This window comes from Lates calcarifer, linkage group LG17, assembly GCF_001640805.2.
Source record: "Lates calcarifer isolate ASB-BC8 linkage group LG17, TLL_Latcal_v3, whole genome shotgun sequence".
Classification (NCBI taxonomy): domain Eukaryota; kingdom Metazoa; phylum Chordata; class Actinopteri; family Centropomidae; genus Lates; species Lates calcarifer.
In genome coordinates this window covers 1-19,027 of record NC_066849.1, presented here as the reverse complement: position 1 = coordinate 19,027, position 19,027 = coordinate 1, and the positions used below count along the sequence as shown (strand labels likewise).

The window sequence follows — 19,027 nt, the reverse complement described above, 5'->3', positions numbered from 1 at the left end:
TGCATCGGAATGTCTAACATTTACAACAATAATCAAAAATATTATTATTAATAATAATGTTAATAGTAATATAATAATAATAACTTCTCAATCAAATAACTAAGATTTAACCAAGTTACCCAGATACAAAGCAATTCTAACTTATCTTTAAATCTTTATCGTTAAAATCTTTTAACTGTTGGCCATTTGTAATTATTCTCCATGTATTTCACTGTAAATTGTAAACCAAATATTAAATACCAGCCTCATCGTTATCCATACTAAACCCAACACTGAGAGTTCCACTATTTTTCACTATTTTTACTCAGTTACTGAGTTATTTCTCTTATGATCCATCCTGTCATTTTTTAAAAATACGTGTCTCCTGTGCCTCAGAGCTCAGCTGGGACAACTGTGCCACTGCCTCGCCTCCTCACTCAGTCAGCCTGGTGCCAACCTCCATTGCCACTCACCTCCAGGTCCCTGGTAACGTCTGCCATCTCCCCTTCCACTGCCTCACACACCTGCAAACCACCAGGCAATCCTCACTAGCCTATTCATGTAATTATGCAATTGTCAGTCAATTGTTTTGCAGCAGTTCTGTGCATAAAATCATGCAGATAAAGGCCAGGAGCTTCCATTGACCCATTCACACATAGTGGTCACTACACTGGACAGCTATTAAAAAGCTGTTTTCTTGTATATGCATGGGTTTTGATGGTAAAGTTGCACATCAGCCACCACACTGGACACTAGAGCGTTGTTCCATACACTTACATCCACTGGCCAGTCAATGTAAGTAACACAAATTACTCAAAACCAAGATGGCCAGGGAGTCAGATGACAGATGACCAGAAATGCTGAGCAGCTCAGGAATATCTTGCCAATCCTTCTATAGAGGGAAGTAAAAAATGACTGGTAATATCAAGTAACATCTAAGGAGTAATACCATTAAAAGTATTGATTTTATATAGGAAGAAATTACACTTGATCATCTGTCCTCTAGATTTTTTTTTAATTATGTGTTTTAAAAATTTAAAAAAATTTATGCCTAAAGAAGAATAAAGGGGAAAAATCCTGACTGAGGATTTCATAATTCATGCATGAAAGGGTTAATGTTCATATAAAACATCAGAATGGAGACAAAAATGTGATCTCAGTGACTTTGACAATGGCAGGATTGTTGGGTGTCAGATGGGCTCTTTGACTGTTTCTAAAAGTGCTGACCTCCTGGGATTTCCACTCTCAGATGGAAAAGCCTTGTTGATGAGAGAAATGGCCAGACTGGTTGGATCTGACAGAAATGCTACTGTAATTCAGATATCCACTCTAACCCATCATTTCAGTGTGCATAATGACACACTGCTGAGTACAGACTCAATTCTACTCATTCCATTCAGACAGCCAAACAGGAAGTTTAAGGCAAAGGGAGGAGGGAGGAGGGGGGTGATAAGAAACACTGATCTGATTTAGCTTTTTTCTGTTTGTTGCACTGTGTATGAGGTTAATTGAAGAATAAAAATTAATCAGTGGATTATTTTTGACAGTATCCTCACTTTACCTTTAGCGCCTAAAACTAGAAAGGAATACAATAAAGACCACACACACATTATGTTATTACAACATTGGTTGACTTTAATCCACTACTCCTGTCATATTAAAACAAGTCTATTTTACAAAGCTCAGTTAGCAGCTAAGGAAAAACAATGACATAAATGCAGTGAATTGGACGGGAAGTCAAAGTTAAAAATGTGGCCAGGATGTAGGAAGCAGCTATGTTAAACACCCTAAAATTAAAAACAGGTGAACTACTGAGAATTAACAATGCATGTCTTGGTCTACACCTGATAATGATTTAGTTGGAAGCTGAATATTTTAAGAAAGTATAGCACAAGCACATAAATGTATGTATGTACTAAACCTCCTTGTATTTGTTGAAGGATGTCCCTCGGACACTGTGCTTTTCGAACATATGTCATCATGATAATAGTGTGTAGGGTTTTCATTTCAAACAATACAGACAAGAAGCAATCCACTCACACTACACTGAAAACCACTGTTCTACACTAGTTTGTGTAGTCAGAAAACAGGAAAGATTTGTTTGGTTGAAACTGTGTCCTACTTCAGAGGCTGCCTGCAAAGCTGTGCCCTATGGAGGACTAAAGCTACACCAGCAGTTCCAACACTTGGCCTCACAGAGACCATCATTAACAGTGCATTCAGGCAGTCCTCATCAACTCACTAAAGTCAGATGTCAGAGTTGAAATGAGAAAATATGTTCAAATAAATTCACGCAACTTCTATATTTCCAACAAAAGACAGAACAAGTTTCTGACTTGACAAGTAAACAAAAACTGACCAGTGCAAAGGATCTTGAGATATTGAGAACTACAAACAATATACTTGTTGTGTCCTATAAATGTATACAGAAGGAGGCTCATTTCACTGGGCCTTTGGAATGGGACAGCCTGATTAAGCTACGGTGATATACTCTGTCAGGAAATGGAGATGTTACAAGAAGTAGCCTCTGGAATGGGACACAGCTAAAGGAAATGTTATCTCATGCTTTATGATGACGACTTCTTTAGCATAGCTCAGGAGATACCCTGAGCTGCATCTTCCCTTGAGATTGATGCGCAGCTCCTGTTTACATGGACGACATGGGCAGCAGTGTTTCCATGTTCAGAGAGAAAGAAGAAAATCAGATCACAGAAGGTTACACGTCTAATGTTCTGTTCCTGAGTAAATGCAACCTTGAAGTGGGAGTGTGGAATTTAAAAAAAAAAAGCATAAATTGTGTCATTTAAGAGTGGCTCCCTGGCTGATGTGTGTAATGTATTTATAATGGAACAGTCCGGGGGGTGGGGGCTAGGGTTGGGGCGTGGTTGCAGAGAGAGATGATCTTGGGATAGGGGGAACAACAGAGTCCTCTCTTCTCCTCTTCTCTCTCCTCCCAAGGTCTAGAAGAAGTTTTCAGGTCAACACAAAACAAGAGAACAACCAAACACAAAGCTCACTTCGCTGACAGCTGGGTTTCACCCAAATGTGCTGATCCAAAGTCAGCAATGAACTGTTTACTGCTGCAAATTGTAGCTAACCTTGGTAATTTATAGACCTTGGCAGGACGTCAGCATTTTGGAAGGTAGAGTCATGGGTCGGAGATCAGACGTAGAAAAGCCGTACCCTGGAGGTGCTGACATGGAGGTCATCATCAAAGAACTTGGTCTCTATGATCACATTACCACTAGAATACAAAGACACATATCAACTTAAACTGAGGAATCAAACCTCACTGTTAATTCCACTATCACTGCCTCAAAAAAATAACATTACCATGAATTTGTACTGTTGCATATGCAAGAATCAATACAAAATTAAAAGAAAGATACAGCCGATTAAAACTTGCATCTTAATGCATCATTCCTGTCAGTTATGATAACACATGCAGCACATGTATTCACCAAGTAAATCACTTATGAGTTCTGAGGGACATGATGACATCACTAAAATTAAGTTAATTAAGAAACTTGAGCAGTCAGATAACCACAGATTCAAAAATAAACCAAACATTTATCCAGATTATCATTCCAGTCAAACTGGAAGAGAGTGCACTTTGAGTTTATGAAATGCTACTAATAATTCCACACTGCAACATTGAAATGGATACACACAGTAAATACAGTAGCTCAAAGCAGGATGTGGGTCTATAAGCTGTAATGTGAAAAGACAGCTTGGATAATCATTTTATGACTCTTGCAAACAAATCTGTTGAACCAGCCAGTCTGACTGTGTCTTGACCCGTCAGAGTTCATTGTGGTGATATTAACTTGGTGAATACTAATAATAATGTTATCATTACTGATAGAAATGATGAACAAAACTATGAAAATAACCAGTTTAAGTTGTAAGATTATGCAGATATGCCAAATCCTTAAAATATTTTCACAAAAAATGATCATGTCATATCATCAGAAATCACGATAAACTGTGGCAAATTGGAGCATTATGTTAACATTTAACAGGTAAAACAGGTAAATTTCTAACATGGACTTGCACACAAATTGATTAAAACTGCATCACAGCTACATAGGATTAAAGATGCTGAACGTGTGGGCAGTAAGGAAACATAACAGAGAAAAGATAAAGATAATCTGAGTGGAGACTCACGTTAAAACATTGGCTGGCATCATCTGGGATTCTGGAGCTGCTTCTATCAGAGACTGCCATGTGTTGGTAGAGTTAGGAATAACAAAACCAAACTCAAAGAACCATTCTGGACAGAGAGACACAAAGGCAAAGAGCTTAGTGTTATCTTAACACCATCACCATCTTAAATACTCGGTTGTAGAAAAAGAAGCCCTGATTCCTTTGAGCCTGTGAGGTGTATGTAAGAGCAGTAGCCTCTTTAGCTTTCAATGCGCCACTCTCTGGGTCCTGCCTACAAATACTGTTGAAGAGACTTTCTCTCAAAGAAGCCAGCAACATAAACATGCTGTGTTGGTCTGGATTGTGTGTTGTCCCCTGGGGCTCTCTGTAACCTCACCTTTGTATAGCAGGGCCCCACGGACAGCGTTTCAAACACACAGTAATATGGAAGTGACAACAATAACAACATGAAAAAGTCACACAGCCAAGTGATCTGTCTGCTGAAGATCTGGGCGTATTATAAAGCAACAGAGAGATGTATTCTATTTTACACATTTTAAGGAACCAAATACCAACCATCTTTTGGCTTCCTTTGTCATAACATCAGAGTTTTCACATTTTATCCCGCTTGACTGTGACATTCTGCTGAAGCCAAATCTTAGTCTGCTTAAAAGAAAACTCCAGTATTTTGAACCTAAGCCAGAAACAGCTGCTACAATGTAATCCAGTGGGCATCTGTCCACATAAAATCAAGTCCACTAAGGTGCTTGTTATTGTCAATGACTCAGATTGTTAGTGTCTGACATGTGTAGAATTCTTACAGAGATAGAGCTTTTTATTAAAGAGTAAAATCCTTTTTGTTGAACCAGAAATATTGTGAGTTTTTTTATTTCTCTTTTTTTTTTGCCAAAACATGACAGTTAGGTACCAGTGTAGAGTATAGTGTAGGGCAGCTGTCCTGCAGCTGAGCTGAACTGACATTACATGTGCAGGGAGAGTGAGTAATGCATTTCCTCTATTTGGAGATAAGGCTGTTGAAGCAAAGACATGAGTAACAATGTTGAGTGTATGTAAAAACTATAAATATAGATAAGAAAGGCATGAATCCACAGTCCCACAGGTCCCTGCCTTTGAACGATGCATAGTAATGAAAATACCCTATATAACTTATATTAAAATTAAACTGGGTGCACATTATGATTTTAAAGAAAATCCATATTGTTTAAAATATTCACTAATTCTTATCTTCCTCTATTACTATTGAAGATAGTGTTAGCAATTATTATCTAATGTACTTTTGTTCAAATTCAGGAAATATCTCCTAATGGTATGCTACCAGCCCCTTCCTGCTGCACTGCTGCATTTCTTGGCACTTCACTGCCACCAGTAGATCAGTGGAATAATCTGAAAGCATTGTCAGAAACGCACATCAGTGTGTTTTAATTCTGATTACCTTCTAGACACTGTCCTTTGAAGAAAACTTTTTGCTCCAGTCTGAATTTCTCCAGCTTCTCTGAGGAGGAAAAGTTCAGTTCTCTGGACACTGCTTTACACTTAAGGATCTTCTTCGGTACACGAGCTGGAGAAACAGTGAGAAACTATAATTAACTGTGCTGACAACAACATCAAGTTAGCTTTGAAAACATGCCAGAGACAGGGTTCCTACAAAAGGCATGTTCAGCGTACAATTCACCAAGGAACTAGACAATACAAAAAACACACAGTCCTACATCATGAAAAGACTCAGACTCAGAGGGGAATTTTTGTTATTTTCTTGTGGTGTGTATATGTGTCTGGGAATCGGTAAATTACTTTTTATGTGTAATTTTACTGTATCTTACCTATCATTGTTTTTCTGTCATTAGTATTATTATTTTTGTATAATATTGTTTTGTAATAATATTGGCTGAATATGGACAATAGTCTGGAGACAGATATTTTTTCATACTTTCTTTTTTCCATAGTTATCCAGACCAGGAAAGTATTAAAATCAAATTCCATACTTTTCCATACTACTTTTTCAAGATGCCTGAAAACAAGATCAAGTGGCAGAACCATGGATTCACACTAGCAACTTGTTCAGGTGTGAAATGCGACCACAGAAGCACTTTGTTGAGTGAAGTTACATTTACCCCTTTAAACTCTGAAGGATTCTATTAACCTGTGCAAGTGTGTGCCATTGGTTGGCTGCAATCCGCTGAAGGAGGCGTGTAACTAAACACTATCACTGCTAACACACATACATTTACACTGTATTTTACCTTTTTTTGTTTTTGTTTGTTTTTTAGTATATTTGCACTCTAGTGCATTTAACATTTTATTTACCTTCAACTTATATTTTAACATATATATAATACTAGTCTTTTTCCATGACACACTGCATTTCACTTTTTTGTGAATCACTGAATCCTCATGCATGACAACAGTAAGAATAGATGACAGATGAGATCAGAAGTAGATCCAACAAATCTGGCTGAAGTTCAACAAAAAGGTTTGGGTTATAAAACCCTTGTAATGATTAGGTGGTAACATTTATCGTTGTTTTTACTTCTAAATAATCGGAGTACACTGGCATAATGTTATTGTTGCCCCCTGCACTTCACTGTAAAGCTGTGTCTTGCAGAGGCCCCAAACACACAGCTCTCAGTAACACATTTTCTCATCCAGTGGTTTTTCTTTGTTTTTGTTATTTTCTACATCGTAGATTAAAACTGAAGACATCAGAACTATGAAGGAACACATATGGCATCATAGTATGTAGTGAACAAACCAGTGTGTTTTATATTTTAGATTCTAGCCTCCTTTTGCTTTGATGACAGCTTTACACACTCTTGGCATTCTCTCAGTCAGATTCATGAGGTAGTCACCTGGAATGGTTTTCAGTTAACAGGTGTGTCTATCAAAGTTAATCTGTGGAATTTCTTGCCTTCTTAATGTGAGACCATCAGTTGTGTTGTGCAGAGGTAGTGTTGGTAAACAGCTCTATACAGTGAATAGCCCTATTCAGCTACTGTTCCAATCCATATTATGGCAACAACCAGTCAACTAAGCAAAGGAAAATGAGACTGATGAGAACAAATCTGAGATTTCTGGTTCCACCTGCCATGTCTTTGTGAGAGACAGAAAAGGTGAGTGGATGGACTCTACATGTGTGGTTCTCACTGTGAAGCATGGAGGAGGTGTGATGGTGTAGGGGGGCTTTGCTGGTCACTGTGGGTGATTTATTCTAAATTTAAGGCACACTTAACCAGCATGGCTACCACAGCATTCTGCAGCGACACGCCTCCCATCTGGTTTGAGCTTGGTGTGACCATCATTTGTTTTTCAACAGGACAATGACCCCAAACACACCTCCAGGCTATGTAAGGGCTATCTGACCAAGAGGGACAGTGATGGAGTGCTGCGTCAGATGACCTGGCCCACTCACCTGACCTAAACCCAACTGAGATGGTTTGGGATGAGTTGGACCACAGAGTGAGGACAAAGCAGCCAACAAGTGCTCAGCATCTCTGGAAACTCCTTCAAGACTGTTGGAAAACCATTCCAGGTGACTACCTCATGAATCTGACTGAGAAAAGGCCAAGAGTGTGCAAAGCTGTCGTCAAAGCAAAAGGAGGCTACTTTAAAGAATCTAAAATATCAAACATATGCTGGTTTGTTCACTACATAATTCCATATGTGTTCCTTCATAGCTTTGATGTTTTCAATATCAATCCACAATGTAGAAAATAATAGAAATAAAGAAAAGTGTACTAAATGTGTATTTCTTCGTCTACTGAAGTGAATAAATGATAAAAAGAAATATAAAAAAAGATATAAAAATAACACAGAGATGTAAAGATGATCAAACTAACATGGTGAACTAACCGTTTTTTGCATAGAATGAAGATTTGAACTGAGGTCTATTTAAGTTTATTCCTCTGAGCTGGCCATTTGACCTTTGACCCTGGTTTGGGAGGAAACGTTCTATATCTGCTTCTTATCACTGGATGTTGGGGAAGCTGGAGAGCAGATGGGGTTCAGGTCATAATTCTTGGTGACCTGCCATTTACCATAGTACAGTTCCTGGTACATGTTCATGTACCTCTTCCCCACTATGAACTCTATGATAGCCTAATCATATATTCCAGCCTGATGATGTCGCTATCTATACTTGTGACTTAGATGACTATCATCGATCATATTGTATGACTAGTTAAGGCAGAAAACAGGTGAATCCAAAGGGTTCTCATACTTCTCATCACTGTGTACTGTGTGTGTGATTGTACCTTCATGTTCTACTCCTGGTACAGAGAGGTCCTCAGTTCCCTGCCATAGCACCTTGCCTGTTTCTGCATCTCGAAGATTCATCCAGTTTCTACCAGGAAAAGTTGAGTGACAACAACCAAACAAAAGAATGTACAAAATGAACTGAGATATCCATGGAACATTTTAAACACTAGAGGTAATAACAAGCTGATCTGCCTTTAACACAGTCTTAACAATCTTCAAACAACACCCATTACCATTTGTCACTGATAAATGTGTGGAAAAATATGATAACCCATCCCTATATTTTCCTATCCCCATGTTTTCAAAACAGGACTCTATCATTTATTGTAGTTCTTTTGCATTATGAAGAGCTTTCACTTTCAACACATTTTATAGCCAACTACAGGAATAGTAATATGTAACATGTACACATTTTTCAATCATTTACATGTAAAACAAAGTCAATAATTAAGGTAAATAGAGAGATCAAAGTAGGCTATCGCATGACAGTATGCTGTGATACTACTATACTGCCATATCAATTAGATTGATCAGTTCACCAACACTTCTCAGCAGAGTAAAATGATCAGTTAGGTGTATAAGCCAATGAGTAAGACAAGCACAGTTTATGCCAGTTATTTTCCTGTACAAAGGTCAGCCTGTACCCCCACCTTCACCAAATCTGCAATCCTCAAAGAACAGCTAAAGGTAACATTGGATTTAAGGAGCTTGTAGGGAGCACTATATGACCTGGGTGAAAATATTAATTCAGTCACTGATGACAGTTGTTAGAAGCACAACATTGGCCCAAATTTCCAGCTAATAATACCTTGCATTAAAGGTGCATATTGGTCAAAATTCAGCTGAGGATGAATGAAAAGAAATACTGCAAGCTTATAGGTAACCTAAAGACAACAGTGTCTAGGTGAGAGAGAGGAAGCTGGAAAAGCCTTTGTGTAGATGATGCTAGCTGCTAGCTGTCCCATCAGTCTGTCAGTTGGTCAGCTGTTCTTGACCTTCATGATCACTATTAACACAATACAACTGTCAATCACAGAGCCTGTGAGGACCTAGTCAATGACTCCACTGTACATTACAGCTTCTCATGCCTTGTCCACACAATCATTTCAAAGGAACTGGGGTCACACTTCCCAACAGTCTGTGAGGGCTTCAGTTCATCAGCAAGCATACAATTACAGCTATATATAGTAATATCACCTAAAATTGAGAAGGGCAAACATCTTTGGATATCAGACTGATGGACACCATTAAAGAATCCTACAGTCCTACAGCCCCCTGTTCTAGAAGATTCTCCACTTAGCATCCTGTCACACTCAGATACTACTTAGTGTCACACACACTCAACTCCACACCATCTGTGAAACCCTTCATCCCACCTCACCACAACCATCAACTGTCTCAAAACATGGCTTCTAAAGCTCCAGGTCTCTGACTTTTCATGTTAGTATACTAACTGTTACATGGGTAAAGAGAAAAAGGGTTCCATACAGATTACTAATAGACACAGTCAACTAAAAAGGACACCATTTTCTTATGCTCGTAAGCTTTCAGATGGGTCCTGTTGCATTCAGGGACTCTTCCTCACACTACAGTTGAAAATCAAGCTTGTCAGGATGTTGTAAAGGAAATAAAAAAGACAGAGGATATGTTGAAGGAAGAGCCAATGTCATAACAGAACATGTCATATAATATACAATAATTCAGGAACAGATCGGTTTATTTCATTTTGAATACATATATATATATATTCAGAAAGACAGTCGAGCCAAACTTGTGAAAAAGAATCTCAGTTAGGCCATCAAAAACCTGTACAGGTCAAACTGCACAAACAGCAGAACTCCACCATTCCCCCACAGCTTCCTCTAGCTTTTTAGTAAAGTGTGCTGAGTTGAATGGTTTCTCTAATCCTCTGAAATCCAACTAAATCCAATCTTCTACATCAAACTGATCATCCTCGACACCTTCCAGAATAATCTAGGCCAGATTGTTATGTTCCTCTCATTGATGTTCTTTCACCAGGTTCGCCACTCTCATCACTAAACATGTGTCACAACATCCATTATAACAGCAATGCCAAAGAAACTCTGGTGTGTGATTGTACCTTCATGTTCTGATGTGTCCCCCTTCATTCTCCACTAAATCACTTCCTCACAAACTAAATACAACAAAATCTGATACAGCAGTTGATCTAAACTCCAACAACATCATACAAGGTTATACCACAGCCTCCCAAGGGCCAGCTGCAGGTTGTGTGTGTGTGTGTGTGTGTGTGTGTGTGTGTGTGTGTGTGTGTGTGTGTGTGTGTGCATGCACAAACCACCAGGGTGCTTGCACAAATCTGTCAGAACACACACAAAAGTTAATGAGCCCCCAGTGAAAAGCTGCTGTCACTGTTTAGTCTGCATTTATTTTTAAAGATGTACTAATGGCTTCAAGTATAGGCAGGTTCTTAACCCCAACCTTCACACAATACACCAACAGCCCTGACACTTCTACTGAACAGATACAAGTTTTCGATTCAGTCAATACTTCAACAACTCTGCAAGACTTAATAAATAAATACATAAAAATAGGAAATAAATACCTGTTAACAGTGGAATATAATCTTTCCATCCATTCATTTTAAGGCAATGCCTTAAAGACGAGGAACACATAACAGTATATACTATATCCACACATCTAGGTCCACATTTCCATTGGCTCTCATCTGACCATCACTTTTACAGGGCTGTGCTTGGCTTTCAGAAGCTACTTATAGGTATTATCACTAAACTGTACCTCAAGTTGGGCTGTACTTTTAATTAACCAGTTAACTGACAATTCCTTTCTATATTAACATAACATAATACCACAGGGTCAAACAGGCATTAGGTAAAACTCAATATAGGCAGGCTTTAAAAGTATTACATGTCCAATTACATCTAATAATTTATGTTTCATGTTTAATCTACAGCTAATAAACCATAGAATAATCCAGGCATTTGTAAATGCTTTTTGCAAACCTATTCTAAAATGAATAAAAGTAAAATTTACAGTATTTTGTGTGTGAATAATCACCTCTTATCCAGAGGCTGCCCCTAATGAAGCTCAGGACCAGATCAGAGCCCTGTTTCAATAGGAGGTTTTACAGAGTTATCTGTAAAAACAAAAAGAACTTTCCTCTTAGAGCAAGCCCCAGGGGAAGGTAAACAGTCTTATTCTGTGGTTCAACCATTGCATACAAGTTATTCTGCTTCCTTCTCATGTCAATTTTAATAAGACACAATAATGACAAATGGTCATCTTAAATAAGTAGTGGTATGCTAATATTGAAAACTTTTTAGAAATTCAGAGAAAAATTTGGTTGGCACAAAAGAGCAGTATGTTCACTTATATTTGGCAATAACATTTCTCTTTTCTTGTTGTTCTATTTGGATGTGCATATCTCTCTCCTTTAAAAAACTATCTCAGAATGACAATAAATTCTGCCACACTCAAATATGTAAGACTTCTTATAACTTACTATGGCAGGTACTACTGCTTTTGAGAGTATCTTAGAGATGCTGAGACAACTTCACAGCCAGCACATGGGAGGATCTGTTATCTTTCCTGTGCAAAGGTACATATTTCCACTTTAAAATTGTCACTTTTATATTCTTATTTATGTTCTTCTTAAGGATTTTAACAGAGAGGTTAGTGATTTTAATTTTACAACCCCAAAAAGAATCAAAAGAAAGGTATATGCTGTGTAGCCTCTGTGTTGGCTTTAATAAGGCTGTATGGACAGAAGGTAGTAAATCCCTGTTCCACTAAATCATGGATTTAGGCATTACCACGCAACAGCAAGAGACCTATCCCTACCAAGAAGGACACACAAGCACTGACACCTTCATCTTTTGCAAAGACAGAAGTAAGGAAGACACAATCAAATAACTAAACGTTTTTGGTCAACTACAAGTTTTATGGTCATGTTTTCCCTCTTTGGAAAGCACTGCACCTGTTGTAATAAGTATACCATGCTGCTGTGCTGCTTATTCTAGAAGGTATTACTGAGGATAATTCAGTCCTACATGGTCACATGAAGTCAGAGTCCAGGCAGTAATATGGAAAGCATCAACTTGCCACGTTGGCTCCACCAACATCACATGACAGATACAAAGGTCCAGTTTGATTTTGTAAAAATAATATATTCTACAAGGAACTGAATATTTTACACACACTGGATGGAAATTTCAAGAAAATAACTTTTTGCAGACGAGTATGACAGTAAAAACAATGCTGTTGATGAGCCAACTCTAATCAGTTGAAACTACTTGTTGCCTTGGGGTTATATTTTTCAACAAGTGTTCAAGTGAATCTGACAGTTTAACAGATTATGGATTGCTATAAGGCTCAGGCAAACTCACTCATCTGATGTAAAATTCTATTTTGTTTAGGTGTGATGAAGGTTAAAGACTATCAATAGATCAGCCTACGGTCTACATCATCCCCCTGCTTTCCTGTTCAGCTCAGGTGGATCAGCTTAAAGGGCCAGATATACTCCAAAATGTTCAAAGACGCAGTCTACATAAGTTGTATATATGGACATGTTCACATGTCAGTGACTTCAGCCTAAACCTTTTTTATGTTGAGTTTTTTTTTTTTTCTTCATTTTGGTTTTGTTGAATTCAGTTGTTTTACTTGTATTTCTTTGTTTTTCCAAATACTATTACTCTGTTTGTACCTACTTCACTGATCTCTATAATGTAAAAACAATAGTAAACCATATGCCCCACTACCATAATGGCTCAACTATTAGCATGTACTGGAGGTTGTAGTACAATTGTACTGTTGTGATACTTGGCTTGATTGGATTTGCCTGACAACAACACAGCTGGTTTACACACATGAAGTCATTTTGCACTGTCATCATTAGACTGCATGGTGTCTACTGACAAGAAGGGTTAAGTGGCCACTGTCTGACCAGACCCACCAGGGCCCTGTTTCCCAAAAGCATCTTAAGGCTGAGTTAATGTCAGACAGTCATTTTACAATAGGACTATGATAAACTTAGCCTTAGATAATTTGGGGAAACAGGGCCCACATCAATTCCTCAGAAGATGAATGTTCCAATATCAAGAAAAGTGTATGCAGCCAAATGCCTCAGTGAACAGTTTAAAATGGAAATCTGCCTATTATCATAGACACAAAATAAGATGCCTCTTTGCACTTCTCTTTGCACTAATGAAACAGAGAAATGTGTGACTTGTCTTGAGCACAGAATGAATATGCTCAAAGGCATACACAATTTAAATGTCTTGTAGATGATCTTACCCAAAGCAATGTACTGTAAGTTAAACTGTAAGTAAACACACACAGATGAGTCAGAGAGTTGTGAAAAGAATAAGTGCTGCAACATGAACAAACAGTAAAATTGGAGGATGTCATTGTAAAAATAAGTGATCTAGTGGTCTGAGATGTATACCATGAAAATGCAACTCTCTCGCCACCCATGTTTTCTGTTAGCATCTCCTCTGTGTACAATACAGGTAAATGCCAAAACAAAATGTAAAAGTGAAATGCCTGTTATGGGTGCGCTGAAGAATATGTATTATCACCCTGGTCCAGATCTAATGGGAAGACAGAAAATTCTGTGCTTTGCCTTCACTGCTTGTTTTGAAGGTACCCTTGGATGACAATTTATATTTGGAAAATTTGTTGGATCACCACACAACAGTAGCACAACTCTGTCATTAACAGCTGCAGACATTACACTCACTGTGACAGAAACAAAAACATTCAAATGCTTAAAACACGGCTGAAAATTGTAATATAAAGTATACGTCATTTTTGGTGGATAGGATAACACATTCAAAATATACTAGTATAATCTTGAAGCAAGCAATGAGGAACTGAAATTCGCTTATTTGTAATCAAGTCTTGCACCAGTTCCACACATTAAACACCTGAGTTTGACAACTTTCAGTACTACGTAACTATCCAACCGCAGACCAGCTATACTTAACGCAAGTAACATTACTGTTTTAACTTTCAGCTAGGAAGTTACTATTCGTGAGTAGAACCAACGGTATCTGACAACCACACGTCAGTCAATCTTCAACATATGTAACTGTTGCTAAAGAGGCTATTTATCGTTACAGCTGCCGCACTGAGCCGTTAGCCGGGTAGGTTAGCCACAGGGCAAGGCCATTTAATTTAGCCAGCAGACCGTCATTTAGATGCGAACTAGCTAGCTTCGTAACAACAGGAACATTTTCACATTGTGACATGAAAAATGCCAGCTATGTTGCCGAAATTATCAAATGAGAGGGGAAACTTAACAGGTTAGCCTGTAGCTAACCTTACTGTCGTCAAAAACAACAACAACAACAACAACAACAACAACATAAGATGCTACTACCATCTTGCTAATGTTAGATGATGGTTGTATTATTAAACAAAACAGACATTTAGCCCGTTACTACGTGTCTAACCTTCTCAGAACATCCCCAAACAAACAGCAAAAAGGATACAGTTTGAAGCCCTTCAAAATTTCCTTGGCCCTGTCTTCGTCTGAAGACATTTCAGAAATCGTCTGTTTTCGTTCCTTACAGAAAATCCAGGATCTACTGAAAAAACAAAGCTGCTGTTGGTGTCAAGTTAACTAGTTAACTACCTACACTGCAACTAATGTTCACCTGAAACAGCATAAACTACGTGTACTTAGTGCTATACTGTTGGACTGCAGGTTAAATCTGATCCGATAATGCAATCAGCTAAATATACCCAGCTAACTAACTGACAGTCAAGCTAGCCATTCAGAGGCACAGGGTAACTCCCATATAGCCAATAACAGGCTGAGAATGAAACGCGTGGGTGGGACTAAACTAGATAGAGACGCGTCACCAGGGGCAACGCCACACATACTGTGTTGGGTGACTGGGGGCACAGAGCTGCGCGGTCCATATGCATACCACTTCAGTTCTCAGTTTGAAAGTATACATGCATATTTCATGCTTGAATTAGTTTTGAGCATGTGTCTTTGAGCATGACACAGCCAATCATTAGATAAGATGTACACTAACCAAGCTCCTCGTTAGGACCACATGTAGGCCTGTATGTTAGTGTTCACATCAGTCATGAGAATGGGGAAAATGTGATCTTAGTGACTTTGACAGTGACATGGTTGTTGGTGCCAGATGGTTAGTTTGAGTATCTCTGAAACTGCAGATCTTCTGGGATTTTCATGCACAACAGTCTCTTGAGTTTACTCATGGTGTCAAAAACAAAAAATGTCACACTTGTGGGAAATATATCTCAGATAACTAATAACCATTCTTTGAAAGTGTGTGGAGCAGAGGACATCTCAGAATGCACAACACACTGAACCTTGAGGCAGATGGCCTTCAAGAGCAGAAGGCCAAGTTGAGTTCCACTCTGAGGCTGCAGTGGACACAGGCTCACCAAAACTGGACAGTTGAAGACTGGAAACATATGGCACATAGATGGGCAGATGGAAGGACCAGAATTTGGCATCAACAGTATGAGTCCATACACCCCGCCTGCTTAGTATCCAGAGTGGTAGTGGAATTACAATGGGGAATGTTTTCTCGGCACACTTGACATACCTTAATATCAATCAATCACCCTTTGAATGCCACAGCCTGAGTGTTGTTGCTTTATGTGCATTTGTTTATGGTCACAACTTACCCATCATCTAATGGCTACTTCTCAAACTGGTTTCATGAACATTACCAGACGTGGATCCAGTGGAAGACGTTTATGGTGAGGCAGAATGGGAGAATGGCAGCATGATTGTGTAGCTGACAAATCTGCAGAAATTACGTGATGCTGGGCCATACCCAGTATTAGTATGGTGTTCCCAATAAAGTTCTCAGTGAGAGTATATAAGCTCTATTAATATATCCATGTTGTATTATATTAATGCCTATTTAATACTAATACTTACTAGTAATTGTAATAGTAGAAGTAGTAAATACTCAACTTTGCTTTGAATTTTATTGCAATAGGCAATAAATGGCAAGTGTTAAAGTGAATCTGACTGTTTAACAGATTATGCATCATAACAAGGCTCAGGTAAACTCAGACCACAGGGCTTTATCATACTAACAAAGTGTAGGATTTTAAAATCAGTACAACACCCTGGTGATATTTTGCCTGTTAAGTTCCTCTTTGATTATAAAAGTTCTAAAAGACTTTTTCTAAATGGCTGTGTCATGGGGATGCCCCATAACCTCTAACTTAAGTTTAAGACACAACACACACAGCACAGTTTTTTGCTTATCATCTAGCTGGCAGGTGACTTGGTGTTTGGTAATTAGTATAAAGTAGGGGCTGTGTTGTTTTGATGTTTACTGATGCTAGAGTCACACAGAAACATAAAATCTTGAAGGAACCCTGACAGACTTACTATTTGATTGACTTCTCACCTCTCCTCTAGACTGCACTGTGTTATCCTCTGGTTTGGATTCAGGATCTGCCAGACCAGTCTCTTCCCATTTGGAATCCTTTTATGATCAAAGTTCCTGGAATGTGCCAAGTGTGGTACAGATGAGGGGGAGGTTGGGAGAATATATTGATTTCAGGCCGCCTGAGGTGCTTGTGTGCTCTTTTAACAAGTTTAGTAACTTTTTCACTGTTAACTTACAATAGTTATTTATTGGGTAATGAATAAAATCACAGCTATAAGTTAATATGTTGTTTATTGTGAATTATATAAAGGGGAGTTGGAGCTCTTGGAGAGTTGGAGAGTTTCAAACCAGAGATGGGGCATTGATTGATGCAGAGCTGTTTTCTTGTTGTTTTCCCTCAACTATTCTTTGTCAAGAGGGAATTTCTGCTTACTTTCTTCTGTTTTTCAGTTTTCTTCAGTTCAGAATTTTCTTCAGATGGTCAAGCTGAACTGCACTGTATATAAGCTGAACTACTTTACTGCTGTATAAAAGAAAAGGGAAATATAAAGAACTTTGTCAAACAAAATTAAATACCCCTTATTTTTGCTTTCACATAAAAGCTTCACTGACAGCAACAAAAATGACATTTCCAATCCAATTTCCTCAGAATAAAAGTGTGATCAACTCCAGCCTTAATTAAAAAAAAAAAAAACATTCTGCGTCAAAAAGCAATTCATTCAGAAGAAAATCTGTTACTTGCAACATTACTTGTGGTAGTTTCTATTCAATATCAATTTGTTGCAAGTTCCTGTCAGTTTTAAAACAACAGATGCAGGTATTGTACACATCATTACACATTATACAAGTAATCATTTATTGTTAGATGACAAAAAATACACCCAGATGCCAACTGAGCTCAGAGGCAAAGCAGTCCAAAACAGCCCCTGTACCGCTTATCCCTTGAGGGTCACACAGCCTCCAATAAAACACTTAATTTAAGACAACCTGACGGCAGTTTAATGTGGTGGTCTCATGTCTGAATAAGCACCCTAGAGACTTTTATGTAAATGTCACAAATAGTAATCTTAGTAGGTAAAACCTTGTAATGTTTCTGTATCACTTTCAACACCACCCAAGTCAAAATCAAATTTTGATTTTGTGCCAGTGTAAAGGCTGCAGCAGCAGAAGGTAAAACATGCAGTGGAAGAGGTTAAGTAAGTGTCTTCTAAGAGCACTGTAATAAATGTTACCTCAACTATCAATTATTGAATAAAATCAGTTTAATAAACTGTGGTACACTGTGAAAAAGCCCATTTTAAATTATTATGGAGAATCTTCTCATATTAGCTGTCCATACTCCTGGCAATAAGGAAAAAGAAAAAACAATATTAATCTAACCAGCAGTCTCTTGTTATATATCTTTACTTTTCAGTCATAATAACTGCATGGATGAATGAATGAATACACAGCAAAACAGTTTATAAGAAACATGCAAGCAAAGTCCCACCTTAACATCTGGTCATTCTATGCATGTGCATTGTCAAAAACCTAGAACAGGCATAGAACAAGCAGCAAAATTCACAAATAATGTTAAGTAATGATTTTTAACTGTACAGTTCTCTCTCTCTCAAACTCTCTCACTCCCTCTCTCCCCTTCATGTACATATGTGGTGTATACTGTGTCACTGTGACTATTGTAGCTCTCTCTGTAAATGTGCTGTAATGTCTGAATAAAGCTATAAGGAACACTTATAAAAAAAGTCACATATGTCTGTATGGAAACAAGCCATCATAGACAGATAAAGACAGACAGATGAAGCCACAAAGCCAGCCATACTAGGGGTTGTTGTTAAGGCTTTGGCTTAGTTTAGTTTGTGAACCCAGGAGCAGACACAGACACAGGTATTGAGGGAAATGTAAGGTGGTTTTGATCAATAATGGGGAGGGACAGTGATGGCAGAGACTGCTGGAGGTGTACAAGTGAGTAGCAGAGCAGGCGAATGGTGGAGACTGCTGGCAGTGTGCAGGTGAGGACAACAGGGCTGGCACAGGCAAACACTGGAGCACAGGAAAAACATAAGTTAGTATGAGCACAGGAGAAACACTAGAGAATTGCTCAGTATAACAACAAGCTGAATGGCCAGGAGCTCAAAACCACTAGCTGAGTGAAACAATCTGTCAACGAGTGGGCGAAGAGCCAGGGTTCTTATACTGCAGGTGGTGAGTAATGGGAAGCAGGTGAGCAGGTGAACCAGGTG

The 19,027-nt window shown here is 38.4% G+C and overlaps 1 protein-coding gene across 2 annotated transcripts; it reads right to left on the bottom strand.

The window, feature by feature from the left end:
- Window positions 1-1,588: 1,588 nt before the first annotated feature.
- Window positions 1,589-15,158, bottom strand: pde6d (phosphodiesterase 6D, cGMP-specific, rod, delta). Of its 2 annotated transcripts, XR_001963785.2 has the most exons (6): window positions 14,889-15,158; window positions 8,394-8,482; window positions 5,579-5,704; window positions 4,147-4,252; window positions 3,078-3,223; window positions 1,589-2,939 (listed from the first exon to the last, which is right to left on the bottom strand). XR_001963785.2 is itself a non-coding variant. In XM_018701881.2 (5 exons), exons 1-5 carry the CDS (start codon window positions 14,936-14,938, stop codon window positions 3,142-3,144), a joined length of 453 nt encoding a protein of 150 aa, XP_018557397.1. In that variant the 5' UTR covers window positions 14,939-15,158; the 3' UTR covers window positions 1,589-3,141. The 2 variants fall into 2 exon arrangements, 1 of the variants encoding a protein (XP_018557397.1); XM_018701881.2 differs by having other exon boundaries at window positions 1,589-3,223.
- Window positions 15,159-19,027: the final 3,869 nt, after the last annotated feature.